The 12,720-nt window shown below is 59.1% G+C and overlaps 1 protein-coding gene across 4 annotated transcripts in view; it reads left to right on the forward strand.

Annotated features, from left to right (window-relative positions):
* Window positions 1-12,720, forward strand: part of MAD1L1 (mitotic arrest deficient 1 like 1) — a 314,290-nt gene that overhangs the window by 75,333 nt on the left and 226,237 nt on the right. For all 4 annotated transcript variants that reach the window (XM_079945107.1, XM_079945106.1, XM_079945109.1 and 1 more), the window contains one exon: window positions 2,181-2,267. In XM_079945107.1, the coding sequence (XP_079801233.1) occupies window positions 2,181-2,267 (87 nt within the window). The remainder of the gene's footprint in view (window positions 1-2,180; window positions 2,268-12,720) is intronic.

Raw genomic sequence — 12,720 nt, forward strand, 5'->3', positions numbered from 1 at the left:
GGTGCTGTGCAGCGAGGGTCGTGATAGGGTGGGGAGAGGGTTGGGGGCTTCTTGGAGGAAGTGACATCTTTCCTGAGACCTCTCTTTTGAGAACGAGCTAGGCTTGGGGAGACTGAGGGAAGAGCTTTGCAGGCCCAGGGTTAACTATCACAGAGTTTCGGGAAGCAGGCGGATTGCCGTGTTCAGGCGGCAGAGGAAAGTCCAGTGGGAGGTGAGGAGGCCCCAGGGGCCCTGCGGTGCAGAGTCTGTGGGCCCTGGACTTGAGGCTCGGTTTCAGCAGGTTTCTGTGAGCGGTCCTTCGGTACGACGTGACTGCAGGTGCCGACTTCAGCTGGAGGGGTGAGGAGGCCAGAGAGTGCTCTTGGAAACTGGGCAGTGCGCTGGCTCTGGGGGCTGGGAGGAGGGCCTGTGGGTACCGAGCCGTGACCCCTGCGTAGCCCTGGGCTCTGGCTCCGGCCCTTGCGCTCACCTCCTCTCGGCCGCTGCACACCAGCGAGCCGTCTAGTCCGTGTGCCCCATGCAGGTGTCGGGAATGTTTGCACTCCGCTGGGTGTTCCATTCTGTCTCTCAAAGACATTTTAAAAATAAAATCAGCCATTTAAAAAAATTGAAATATAGTTAATTTACAATGTTGTTAGTTTCAGGTGTACAGCACAGCGATTCAGTTAAATATATCTATTCTTTTTCAGATTCTTTTCCAGTATAGGTTATTGCAAGATATTGAATATAGTTGCCTGTGCTGTACAGTAGATCCTTGTTGTTTATCTATTTAATATACAGTAGTGTGTATATGTTGATCTCAAATTTCAAATTTATCCCCCCTCCCCACTTTGATAACCATAAGTTTGTTTTCTATGTCTATGGGTCTATTTGTGTTTTGTAAATAAGTTCATTTGTATCATTTTTTTAGATTCCACATGTAAGTGATATCACATGATAAATGTCTTTCCCTGTCTAGCTTAACTTCACTCAGTTTGACAGTCTCTAGGTCTATCCATGTTGCTGCAAATGGCATTATTTCATTCTTTTTTATGGCTAAGTAGTATTCCATTGTGTGTGTGTGTGTGTGTGTGTGTGTGTGTGTGTGTGTGTGTGTGTGTGTACATCTTCTTTATCCACACATCTGTTGATGGACACTTAGGTTGCTTCCATGTTTTGGCTATTGTAAATAGTGCTTCAGTGACCATTGAGATGCAGGTATCTTTTTGAATTAGAGTTTTCTCCAGTCCCTCTCCCAGGGGTGGGATTGCAGGATCATATGGTAGTTCCATTTTTAGTTTTCTGAGGAACCTCCATACTGTTCTCCATAGTGGCTGTACCAATTTATATTCCCACCAACAGTGTAGGGGGGTTCCCTTTCCTCTGCGCCCTCTCCAGCATGTCTTATTTGTCGATGTTTTGATGATGGCCATTCTGACCTGGTGACGTGGTACCTCACTGTAGTTTTGATTTGTATTTTTCTAGTAATTGGCGATGTTGAGCGTGTTTTCATGTCCCTGTTGGCCACCTGTATGTCAAAGACATTCTTGGTGTACGTTCTCCCGAGCCATGGTGCTGAGCTAGAGGAGGGGGTTCAGATTGAGGCTTCGTGCTGCTGAGAGTGGGTGGCCTTTGAACCAGCCATCCGTGTCTTTGAGTCTCAGTTTCCCCATTTGCAAAATGGAAACAGTAGACAGCAGGGCTGCTCTGAGCATTAACTGAGATCGTTAAGCTGGAGTACTTTTGAAAATTACGAGGCATTGGGCATGTGGGTATCTGTTGTGGTTGTTACATTGCTGCTGTTCTCATACCTGGATTTTGAAGCGGAAGGAGGAAGGGCAACTGGAATGCACTGGGCACCTCCTCTGCTTGCTGCCTGGTAGGTGCTTTTCAAGCTCGCTTCAAATCCTCTGCATGGTGACATTGTTATGTATCGACCCTATTTTTACAGGTGAAGTAAAATCAGGGCTTATAAAAGTAGTGTCCCCAGTGTTACGTGGCTAGCGGCTGGCTGTGTGAGCCCAGGTGGCGGTGAGAGCACAGCTCCACACCCCGCTGCTCCGGGGACGGTGCACAGGCCCTAATCCGCCCCAGGCCTGTGAACCGCCCGTGGCTGGCGTGGCTTTGGGCCGCCTTCTAGTGTCAGCCAGTCCCCCTTCAGGGCACAACCAGCACTGACATGTGTTCTTGATCCCCCCCAGGACCCCAGAGGACTTGTCCAGATTCATCGTGGAGCTGCAGCAGCGCGAGCTCACCCTCAAGGACAGGAACAGCTCCATCACCAGCAGGTAGGCCTGGCGGCCCATGGTTTTGTGGCGACATGTCCGCTTCGGAACGCGGGGTGCCGGTGAGTGTGCCCCTGGCTGAGGAGTGGCTGTGCTTCGCCATCCCTGCCTCGGCCTGAGCGAGCAGTGAGACTCAGCTGAGGCGGCGGGTGTACTGTCATCTGGACGCTGTGAGATCAGCCCTGGAGCCCTGGGCTGCCTTCCAGGGCGTGGGGTCTGGGAGGAAGACGTGCGCCCCACCAGAAGCATTTGCGTCTTTGTGGAGGCGTGGGCTCTGAGTGGCCCCATGAACGTGTGGAAACCTGGAACCTGGGTTGAAGTGTCTGAGTGTTTGTACGTGTGTGGACTTGTGTCCTCGGGAAGGGTCCCACGTAGCAGCACAGCCGGGCCATTCGTGTCCACGCCCGGGTGGGCAGCTCTGACTCCCTCCAGGGCCTGAGGAACTGGTTCCGTACCAGTTCTGCCTCTGACACCTGCTGGTGCCCCAGGAGTCAGTTCAGCTCCGCCACTAACTCCCAGGTCAGCCAGGCCCCACAGGTGAGGGCTCGGTCCCACAAGGCGCGCCTGCCTCGGGGTTCCCAGGCTACCCGCACTTCATCTGACTGCAAATTCAGGGTCCCCCCAGCCCCTCTCTGCCGGTTTGCTAGAAAGCACTTTATTTAGGATTACTGGTTTATTACAAAGGGTGCAGCTGGGATCAGCCGGCTGGGGGCAGAGCTGCCGTGTCCTCTCCAGGTGCGCTGCCCTCCCAGCTCCTCCTCGTGTCCAGTGACTCGAAGCCGCCTTGTTCAGCAGTGTCTATGGAGTTTCCTGCTTGATTAAGTCGTGGCCATTGGTGGTTCACTTGGTCTCTATCTCCGCTCCCCTCCCTGGAGGCGGGGCGGGGGTGGAGCTGAAAGTTCCAACTTCTCTTCCGCTGGTTGGTTCCTCTGGCTTCTCCCCCGCCCTTCCTGCCCAGGGCTCTGGCTGAAGGGGCGTGTTCACAAAAGGCACTCACCTCGTTCTGGAAATTCCAGGGGTTTGTGGAGCTCTGTGCTGCGTAGGGCACCAAACCAAATGCTTGTTCCTCACCGAGCCGCACTTGGACTGTTGCAGGGCTGTCCGCCTCTGTCCCCTGGGGCCCAGGCTGGTTTCTCTCGTGCTTGCAGGGCGGCTGACCAGGTTCTGGGTGTCGCATAAGAGGCAGAAAGAGAGGTCTCCTTCTTGGGTCTCCTTTTTGGAACAAGGAAACCTGTCTGAGGACCCCCGCTGGCGGCAGACTCCCCCCACCCCAGTCACTCTCACTGGCCCAAATGGGGTTGAAAGTGTGCCCCAGACCAGGTATCTGTGGAGGATGGTGTTAAACTAGTCAGTTCCCACGTGATTCACTTGAGGGTGGAAAGCTGAGTGAGGTCAGCCCCTCCAGTGGGTGAAGGGCTTGGGGGCAGGCTGAGAGGACGGTGACCACAGAGGGACCTCGGGTGCCCTGCACTGGCTGGCTAGCTGGTTGGGGGTGGAAGTCAGCCTGCTCTCCGCGAGCATCCTCTGCGGCCTCACCCCCTGTGCAGTTGGCGTTTCAATAATTTATTAATAACCGAAGGAAGGCTTTCTTATTTGGGGGGCTGATGTCTCTTTGAAAATTGGCTTTTAGAAGCATCTGGTTATGTTGGACATAATCACATCAATTTAGCTTAAAAACCTCAAATGAGGACTACCCTCGTGGCGCAGTGGTTGAGAGTCCGCCTGCCAATTCAGGGGACACGGGTTCGAGCCCTGGTCCAGGAAGATCCCACATGCCGTGGAACAACTGAGCCCGTGTGCCGCAGCTGCTGAGCCTGTGCTCTAGAGCCCATGAGCCACAACTACTGAGCCCGCATGCCACAACTACTGAGCCCGTGTGCCACAGCTACTGAAGCCCACTCGCCTAGAGCCTGTGCTCCTCAGCAAGAGAAGCCACTGCAACAAGAAGCCTGCACACCGCAACGAAGAGTAGCCCCCGCTCGCCGCAACTAGAGAAATCCTGCATGCAGCAACGAAGACCCAACACAGCCAAAAAAAAAAAGTTAATTAATTGATTTTTTAAAAACTTAAAAAAAAAACCTCAAGTGATAAAGACTGCCTTTTGCTTTCAAAGCTACTGTCAGATGAAACAGGCGTTAAAAGTGATTTGAAATTAAAGCGTTTGACATTTTTCCAGGCGATCCTCTTTGTTTTACTTTGAATTTGAAAAAGAATGAACTGTTAGAGGAATGGAAACTTGTCTGCATTTTTCTCCCGCCAAACTGAGAGGTACTTTCTAAAATGACCTGCTTTGAGCAGCAGCAGGAAATCCAGCCTCTCAGCTTCGTGAATGTAGCTCTCGTCCGCAGCTCCGGCAGTGCTTTCGACTGTGGTCACGCATATAGATTCAGCCGTCCCGTCTCTTCTTTGGGGTTGGTTCAGGAGTGGACTGTCCACCGCCGGGAGCAGTCCTTCATGGTGGCTGGTAGGTCTGCGTGACTCCTGCCAACTTGTCCACGTCTCAGGACCCTTGGGCTCCCTCTGAGAGCCGATGCAGCCACCCAGGAGCAACTGAGTCTCGGGCATCCCGAGAAAGAGCTGTGTGCCTCACTCTTCTGCAGGATGGGCCCCGGGAGGTGAGGTGAGGTGTGACAGCGCGGGGCACAGGACCTAGGCACGGCCGCCTGCCCGCCAGGTGGAGTGCTCTCGGTCCCATCCTCATTCAGCAGACCGGTCCTGACCACGCGGCCACCCAAGGGGCGCTTCCGTGTGCTGGCGTCGTGCCCAGTGCGTATGTGCGTCATCCCCTCACCTCAGGGAGGTCCCGCGGGAGACCTCCCTCCTCCCGGTGATGGAATGGATCAGAGAAGCCCGGGAATGTTCTTAAGGCCTCAGCCGATAAGGGGCCGTCGGTTCATGGTAGAGTCCCGTGCAGGCCCTGTGAGGAGGCGGCAGGGAGCTGGGGTCCAGTGCCCTCGAGGCCCTCGCCGAGCAGAACGGGGAGGGGACGTGTGCGCCGCACCGTGCACGCTCGCAGGGGTCTGGGCCGCTGCTGCTCTCACAGCAGCAGGCCGACGTGGCCGTGATGGGGGCGGTCTGCGCGGAGGCCAGGAAACCTCGGGAGGCGGGAACAGCTGGTTTCACTTCCTCACGTCTTTAAAGGCAGTGGGCAGAAATTCAGGTTAGGCGGGAAGAGGCACCTTGGCAAGAGGGTGAAAGCCTGGCGTCTGGCCAGCACGCAGGCAGGCGGGGGTCCAGTCGGAGGGTTCGGAGGGCTGTTTGGGGTGGGGGGCGAGATGGCAGGAGGTGCCTGGCGTTCAGCAGCGCTCAGGAGACCCCAGGTGGCGTGCAGGTGGTGGTGGGGCCAGAGGTCTCGCGGGGTTCTGGTTGGCACCTTGTAAGCGTGTCCTTCAGGGAGAGCTAATAGTTGTGTGCCTCTCTGTTAGCGGGCTGTCCTGGACCGCCAGGCCAGCCTCACTGTACTTTCCATTTCGTGGCCGACCTCGGACAGCTCCAGGGCGCCACTGGTCACTGAGATGAATGGGTGTGTCAGTGCCTTTGGACAGGAGTTTAATTACAGCCCAGGGCACCTTGCCTTTCTTTTGTGGCCGCCCCAGCACTGGTTTTGGCGCTTGAACGCTGATCCTGTTTCCTTGGAGGTGTGCTGAGGACACGCGAGTATTCAGGGTTTGTGAGCGGCTCTAGGTGTGTCCCTGTCAGTGTTCTCCATGCAGCGCTCCCCTGACACTGCCATGCAGCCGCCTGTGCCCTAACGGGTCCCAAGAGCATCCTGGCGTCTTCGGGACCCAGCACCTCACTCCATAGCCCTGGCGTTTGCAGAGCCAGGGGCGCTGTGGGCCGGGGTGGGTGGGAGGCTGCGTCTCTTTGTGGCTCAGAACCTTGTGGACGACCTCGAAGGGCAGGGGAGCAGGGAAGCTTGTGCGGGGACACGTGGGGCTGTGATGCCTGCATTTCTCTGCCTTGGTGGAGAGTGGGGGATGGAGTGGAGCGGGGGCTCCTGGGGTCCAGTTCTCACCTGTGCACACTGCGTGGTGGAGATGGTGAGAGTGGTGAAGCTGGCTGAGCCTTTGTCGGCACCTGGTTCCATCTCACCTGAATGCTGCGAGATGGTGCTGCTGTCCTCTGTTGCACAGCAGAGTCGAGCCCTGTGTTGAACCGCTAGGAAGCCGTAGAAACAGGGTTTGAATCCTGGTCTGTGCGTCCTAGGAGCTCCACACGGTTTATGTGGGGCTGGAGCCCCAGTCCCTGAGAGGTCCCTGAGAGGTACTACATGTGGCTGCAGAGAACCCTTGGTCATGCGTTGCTCTGCTCCGTTGGAGACGTGCGTCATGGGCCGGCTGGTGTGAGCCTCAGGCCGCATCCTTGATGCGGATTTAGAACCTGCTGTAGAAGTGGGCGAGGAGAAGCCGTGCAGACTTCGTGGTTCTGCCTGCCGCGCTCCGTGCGCTCCTGCCGAGCCCGGCTCTTCGCGCTGATGATCCCTCTGGACACTCAGCTTCAAAGGCTGCCTGATCACCCCCGAAGCACACCAGCTCTGGGCGGCTCTAATGACTGAAGTGGCTTTCTCTAGTTGCGGCGAGCGGGGGCTACTCTTCGTTGTGGCTCACGAGCTCTAGAGCGCAGGCTCAGTAGTTGTGGCGCTCGGGCTTAGTTGCTCCGCAGCATGTGGGATCTTCTTGGACCAGGGCTTGAACCCGTGTCCCCTGCACTGGCAGGCAGATTCTTAACTACTGCGCCACCAGGGAAGCCCTGCAGTTTGTTTTGAAGCTCAGGTCTTTCCTCCTCTGGGCTCTGCATGTCTCAGAAGAGCCCTTGGCCTCAAGCTGTCAGTGTGTGAGGAGCCCTGCAGCGCCTGGAGCCCTGGTCTTGCCTTAGAACTCTGGCCGGTCCTGGACGCCCCTGGGAGCCTCCTGGTGCCTTGGCCTGGGCCACTGACCGGGGAGCCAGCCAGCCCCCTCCACGTGGCGCTGCCCTCCTCATGCTGGGGGCTCTGGGCAGTGTTGGGAGGAGGTGATTGTCGTTTAGTGGAGAGGGCTTGAGAATGAACGGATGGAGTACCATCTGCCTCGGGAGGTGGAGCCCTTGGCTACTGTGTTTTCCTGGCATCTGCCAGGTTGATGGGTTTCTCTGCGCCTCCCAGGGGTGCTTCAGGTCAGCACGACCGTCATGATTCTTAATGTGGCTCTTTTCTCACTTTGTGCAAACCCTTTAGTCTGTCGTTTCGAACCTCGGAATACAATTAGGCCTTGTGACCTTTGTCACCTGTGTGTGTGTGAGTTATGGTAGACTCAAGCTGTCCAGAGGCCAGCCAGGCCAGCGACGGGAGCAGAAGATTCCTGATGACCAGGGCGTGGGCGGGAGAACCTGCTCCCTGTGCATCTGGCTGGATTTCGTGCTGTGTCTGACCCGGGCCGGGGAGGATCTGCAAGCTCTCGCCGGTCTAAACGCAGGCTGCCTGCGGTCCAGTCTTGCCCCACCACGGAGTAGCTCTGTGTCGCCGTGTCCCCACCTTCTCTGCCTCACCTGTGAAGGTGATGGTGATAGGTCGTAGGATTGCCGTGCGAGTCGCCACAGAACCTCGGTAAAGCGCTGGGAGTGTGCCTGGTGCAGTGAGCCAGTGTGGGCTGGGGTTATGGCCATGGCTGTCACTGTCCTCTTGTTTGAGGTGCCTGGGAATGTGTGACTTCCGGCGTAGCGCAGGGCAGGGCAGTGGGGAGCTTTCCGGCGGGCTCATTAGGAATGAGAAGGTGTGTCTTTTGGGGCGGGGGGCGGCAGAGAAGATGGGGAGGGGTTGAAGGTGTGGGCACACCTGAAAGATGGGGGTGCGGGGTTTGCTGTGGATCACACGTGGCAGGTAAGACAAAAAGACAAGAGTGAGGTCTTTGGTGAGAGCGTGTGAATGGTGGATTTGCCTCTTATGTTGCTGGAGAACTTAGCAGAAGAGCAGGTGAAGGCAGAGGGAACCGGGAGTTCAGTTTTGGACGCGTGGTGGTGGCAGTAAGAGGCCTGGTCGACAAGCACCTGAAGGTTGGAGAGGGTGGTTGGCCGTGGAGGCTGCGGTTGGCTTGGCCATCTAGACTAGGGGCGTGAGTGTGGATGCGACTCCGCCCATGGCCTACAGCCGGCCAGGCAGGCGGGAGCGCCACAGAGCAGCGCTGAAGTCCTCCTCCACCTGGACCGAGGGATAGTGGGGCAGCTGGGTGAGAGCTGGCTCAGGCCCACTGGCGTCCTCGCCTGCGGCGCTCCTCGCTCAGGCACCCGTGCGTAGCCTGGCCCTCCCTCCTGGGGTTGTGCTTGGGCAGTTCCCGGTGACTGTGCCGCAAGTGGCACTGTGCTCGCCTGCCCTCACCACGCTCCGTGCGTGCCCTGTCCCCCACTGCCGTGCAAGCTCCCTGGACCCAGAGGAGGGCATGGCCCAGCATGCGCTTGTTGAGCGAGCGAACGAACGAACGGCTCAGTTGATTGTGCACAGTAACGTGACAGGCAGACGGAGTGAGGCCTGCGGCCTGGCTGCCTGTGCTGTGCCCGTCCTGGGGCACCAGCCTGGAAGTCAGGCGGGCAGAAGCCCAGGTCGGGCTGTGCACGGGCTGGCCAGCCTCTGACCCTGTCCTCTGCTGGGCGGGCTGGGCACCATCGTGGGGGCCAGGCTTTGCCTCGTTCCTCTGTGCTCCCTCCATCTTGCATGGTGCCCCAGCTCCGTGGGCTTCCACGGGTTCAGTGATCACCCAGTGGCCTTGACTGGGAGGCAGGGACCCTAGGGAAGTCTGCACCACGGTGCTGACCGCGGGCCGCAGCCAGTCTGTCTCAGCTTCTTGCCAGGGTGACTCGTGTGTGCCCTATAGGGACCTTCCCAGGCCCCCTTGACCCTTTATCCCGCTGGAGGGTGCTGAGCCTGGCAGGGAGAGCACGGGAGCCGCAGAGAAGCCGTTGTGGAGGATGGTCTGCTCCCGTCCCAGGCAGGGGCGGTTTGAGCGAGTGCCAGCCGTCCCCCACCTGGTCTCACGCTTGCCTTGGCCTGGTTACTGTCCTCGCAGCAGTGGCCCCAGGGGTTTTCAGTGATGAAGACCAGGGCCTCGCCTGCCCGTTCAGCTCTTGGTGCCACTCGACGTAAATGGGCTTCGGCAGGAGGTGTGGAACCAGCCTGTGTCTCAGGCTCGTCTCCACACGTTCCTCCGTGGTGGTCGTGCGGCGCGCAGCTTCCGAGGACACCGTGGGGCATGCCGGCCACGAGCTCGATGGTTCTAGACCAGGAAGCCCCTTCTTCAGGCCAGGCTGAGCTCCCACAGCTGGTGCTGGTCACACGGCTCACATGGCATGTGGCCACGGGGAGGAGCGCCGAGACGTGTGTGTGTGTGTGTGTCTCCGGGGTGGGGGATGGAGTGGCTCCTGGCAGACACACGCAGCCCCGGACTGTCGGGCTCTGACTTGTAGCTTCGTCCCTGCACCTTCCTTGCGACTACTGGCTGTGAGATCTTGAGGAAGCTCCAACTTTATGGAGCCCTGGTTTTCTCTCCTGCGAATCGGTCATGATGACATTTATTCCCGCGCTGACCGTCGCCCAGGGCCCTCTTAGGGCCTCTGAGAGTTGGCGCTGGGCTGCTTTCCGTGGCTGCCTGCTTCAGTGCAGAGGCCAGAGCACAGCCATCTAGGGCGGCCTGGCCGTCTGTCCGGGGTGGACAGCGCCATCCAGCAGGACTCTCTGCTGTTGGGGGCAGTGGCCGCTGGCCACACGCAGCGGTTGAGCACTTGGAATGTGGCTGGTGTGACCGAAGCATGTGTTTAAGTCACCACGTGTGGAGAGGCTGTCCTGCCTGTCCCCGTGCTGTCAGCTGTCCTTTCCTCCTGGTCTTGCCTCGCTCTTCACAGCACTAACCTGACACGTTCGTGTGTCGATCGGTGGGTTAACGTTTCTTGTGTGCTTCTCCCTCTTGGAATGTAAACTCCATGAGAGTACAGTGGCTTCGGGGGTGTGCTGCTAGAATCGAGGCCTAGCAGTTGTTTGTTGAGTGAATAGTAAACGTCGTCTCCTCTCTCTGTTAAGACACGCTGTTGAGTCCTGGTGGAGTGGGAGGGGGACATGTGCCGGCTCTTTGGGTGCCTGTGTCCCTGCCCTGGCCCAGCCAGGATCGGGTGCTGACCCTGGAGCATGGCTGGTGCTTCCGTTTGTCTCTGTCCAGTTGTCCATCAGTCCCGCCCTCCCTTGCTCTGGTGAATCAGGTGTGGCAGCAGCTGGAGTGGAAGAGCTGGCACGCCCAGCTGCCTGCTGGCTGGCCTGGCACCGGCCCCCTGGGTCCCAGCCCCTGCCCCGGCCGCAGTGCCCGCCAGCTCTCCCCGTCGTCCCCTCGGCCTCGCTGTGTGGCAGACTGATGGCTTAAAACCCACTGGCGAGTGAACGCGGCTCCTCTGCTTTGTACCTAAGCGATGGGTTATCTGGCACCTGGGAAGGTACTTTGTGCCCCAGGTTTGTGCCTGGTGCCCGAGTGGGGCTGGCCAGTTTCCCTAGTGGCCGCGGCGCTCGTCAGTGTCATTGAGATCATGTCTGTAAAAAGCGCTGGCCGCTTCACGGCGTTACGTGAACCTCAGTGGAGTGAGTGCCTGCCATGTGGTGCGTGCGTGCGTGTGTGTACACACGTACACAAACACGTGTACATGCTCACATGTACTCACACACGAGTACGGAAGCACTGAGAAAATATAAGGCTGTTTGTTCCCCGGGAGAGATCTTTTCTTACTTCCTGGCTACCTAGTAGACCAGGGAACGTTTCTTAGAGAAAGTAGCTCTTGTATTAGATCCAGCCGGAATTGTGGAAAACGGCAAAACCCCAGAAGAGAGCATCCGGGGTGACCCAGAGCTGGGGCATCTGCAAGAGGGCAGCTGCTGGCGTCTCCTGGTGCTTGCCTCAGACCTCGGCCGCCGTCCCCTCCAGCTGCCGGCCCTCAGCCTGCGGTCGGGCCGGTCCGCCCTGTGGTGGACGCGGATGAAGGGCTCCCGGCCCGGCTCCCAGGGCGCGTCCCGGGGACACCAGCTGGGAGAAGCTGCCCCCGTCCCCGGCGCCCCTCCTAGTCCCACCCGGGCCGAGCGGCACCGGCTCTCAGCAGCCTGTCTGGACCGTGGCGGGTGTGTCTGCTGGGTGCCCGGGCCAGGCTGGCGACCGAGGAGGCAGGACACGCGTCTGCCCGCGACACTGGCCTCCGCGGGGGCCGGGCGCCTGTGAAGGCTTCATTTCCCTTCTCTCCAAAGTGGGGTCGGCACGGTGTCTGCTTCCCTGGGTGGTGGTTGCTGCGCACACGCGGCTCGTGGCAGGAAGCCATCATCTCTGTCACTACTGAGCCGGTTCCCCCTTCTGTGGGACAGGCCGCCACAGGAGGGCTCGCCACCCCACGTCTGGTGTCTGGTGCACGCGCGCTGACACGGACCTCTCAGGAAGTCAGGGTGCTCCCTTCCCTCGCTGGTGGCGTGGGAAGAGCTGCGACCGACGCCCCAGAGCTGTGTCTCTTAAGGGACGTTAGGGGCCAGCCTTGCTGCATGGGGCCTGCTTGGGGTGTTGGGGCCGAGCACGCTCACCTGTGCCCTCCCGCCGTGTGGGGCGCCGCAGTGTGGGCACAGCCTCTGGGCTCTGCCCAAGTCTGCCAGTCACGTTAGTTCTCGGACCTCCCTGCTTGCTTGGGGCTCCTGGCAGGAAAAGGAGAAGCCAGCAGTTGCTGTGAGCATGCGGCTGAGTGCAGGGGACCCCCGGCCTCCTCGCCGGGCGGAGGGCACAGCACCTGCTTGCAGTGCCCGTGTTTGGACGTGGGGTGGTGCTTGCAGCCCTCAGAGCCACTCCCTGCGGCTCTCTCCTCAGCCCCTCCTCCGTGGCCTCCCCAGAGGGAGTGCTGTTACCAGGCTTCTCAATTGTGTGGCCAATTAGAAAGGGTGGGGAGAGCAGTGACCGAAAGCACTGGGGATGAATGGACCTCTTCCGCAGACGCCTCCCTGGGAATTGGGTTCTGCGTTCCTCTCCTTGAGTGGCGGTTCCTGGGTCTTCCAGTTGCTTCCCCATCAGTGTGGGTGAGAGCCTCGGGGCAGGGACGTGGAGGCCGGGCGCCCCTGCTGCACCTCTGAGGGTGGGTGCAGACCTTCAGGGCTGACGGCCGCTCCAGCTTGGCCCTGAGCCTGTTGGAGTTGCTTCACTTTCCAGACCGTGGCTGCCTGGCCTCTGTACCTGAGAGCAAGCCCCCTCCCGCTAAGGGAGAATCTGGTCCATGCTGGGTCCAGAGGGAAGTCTGGTCTCGCTGGCAAACACTGTGGGGTTCCCGGCTGTGCCAGCCCGGCGTGGGATCACCACCTAGCAGTGCCCTTGGCCTCGCCCAGGCTTGTGTGAGGATGAGCCAGGAGCTGTACGTGGAAGCCCATGGCTGCAGCTGGTCCTTGGGGGACTTAACTGCCCAGAGGGCTTCCCTGGTGGGCTCTGTGCTG

The sequence above is a fragment of the Stenella coeruleoalba genome (assembly GCF_951394435.1).
Source record: "Stenella coeruleoalba genome assembly, chromosome: 15".
Taxonomy (NCBI): Eukaryota; Metazoa; Chordata; class Mammalia; order Artiodactyla; family Delphinidae; genus Stenella; species Stenella coeruleoalba.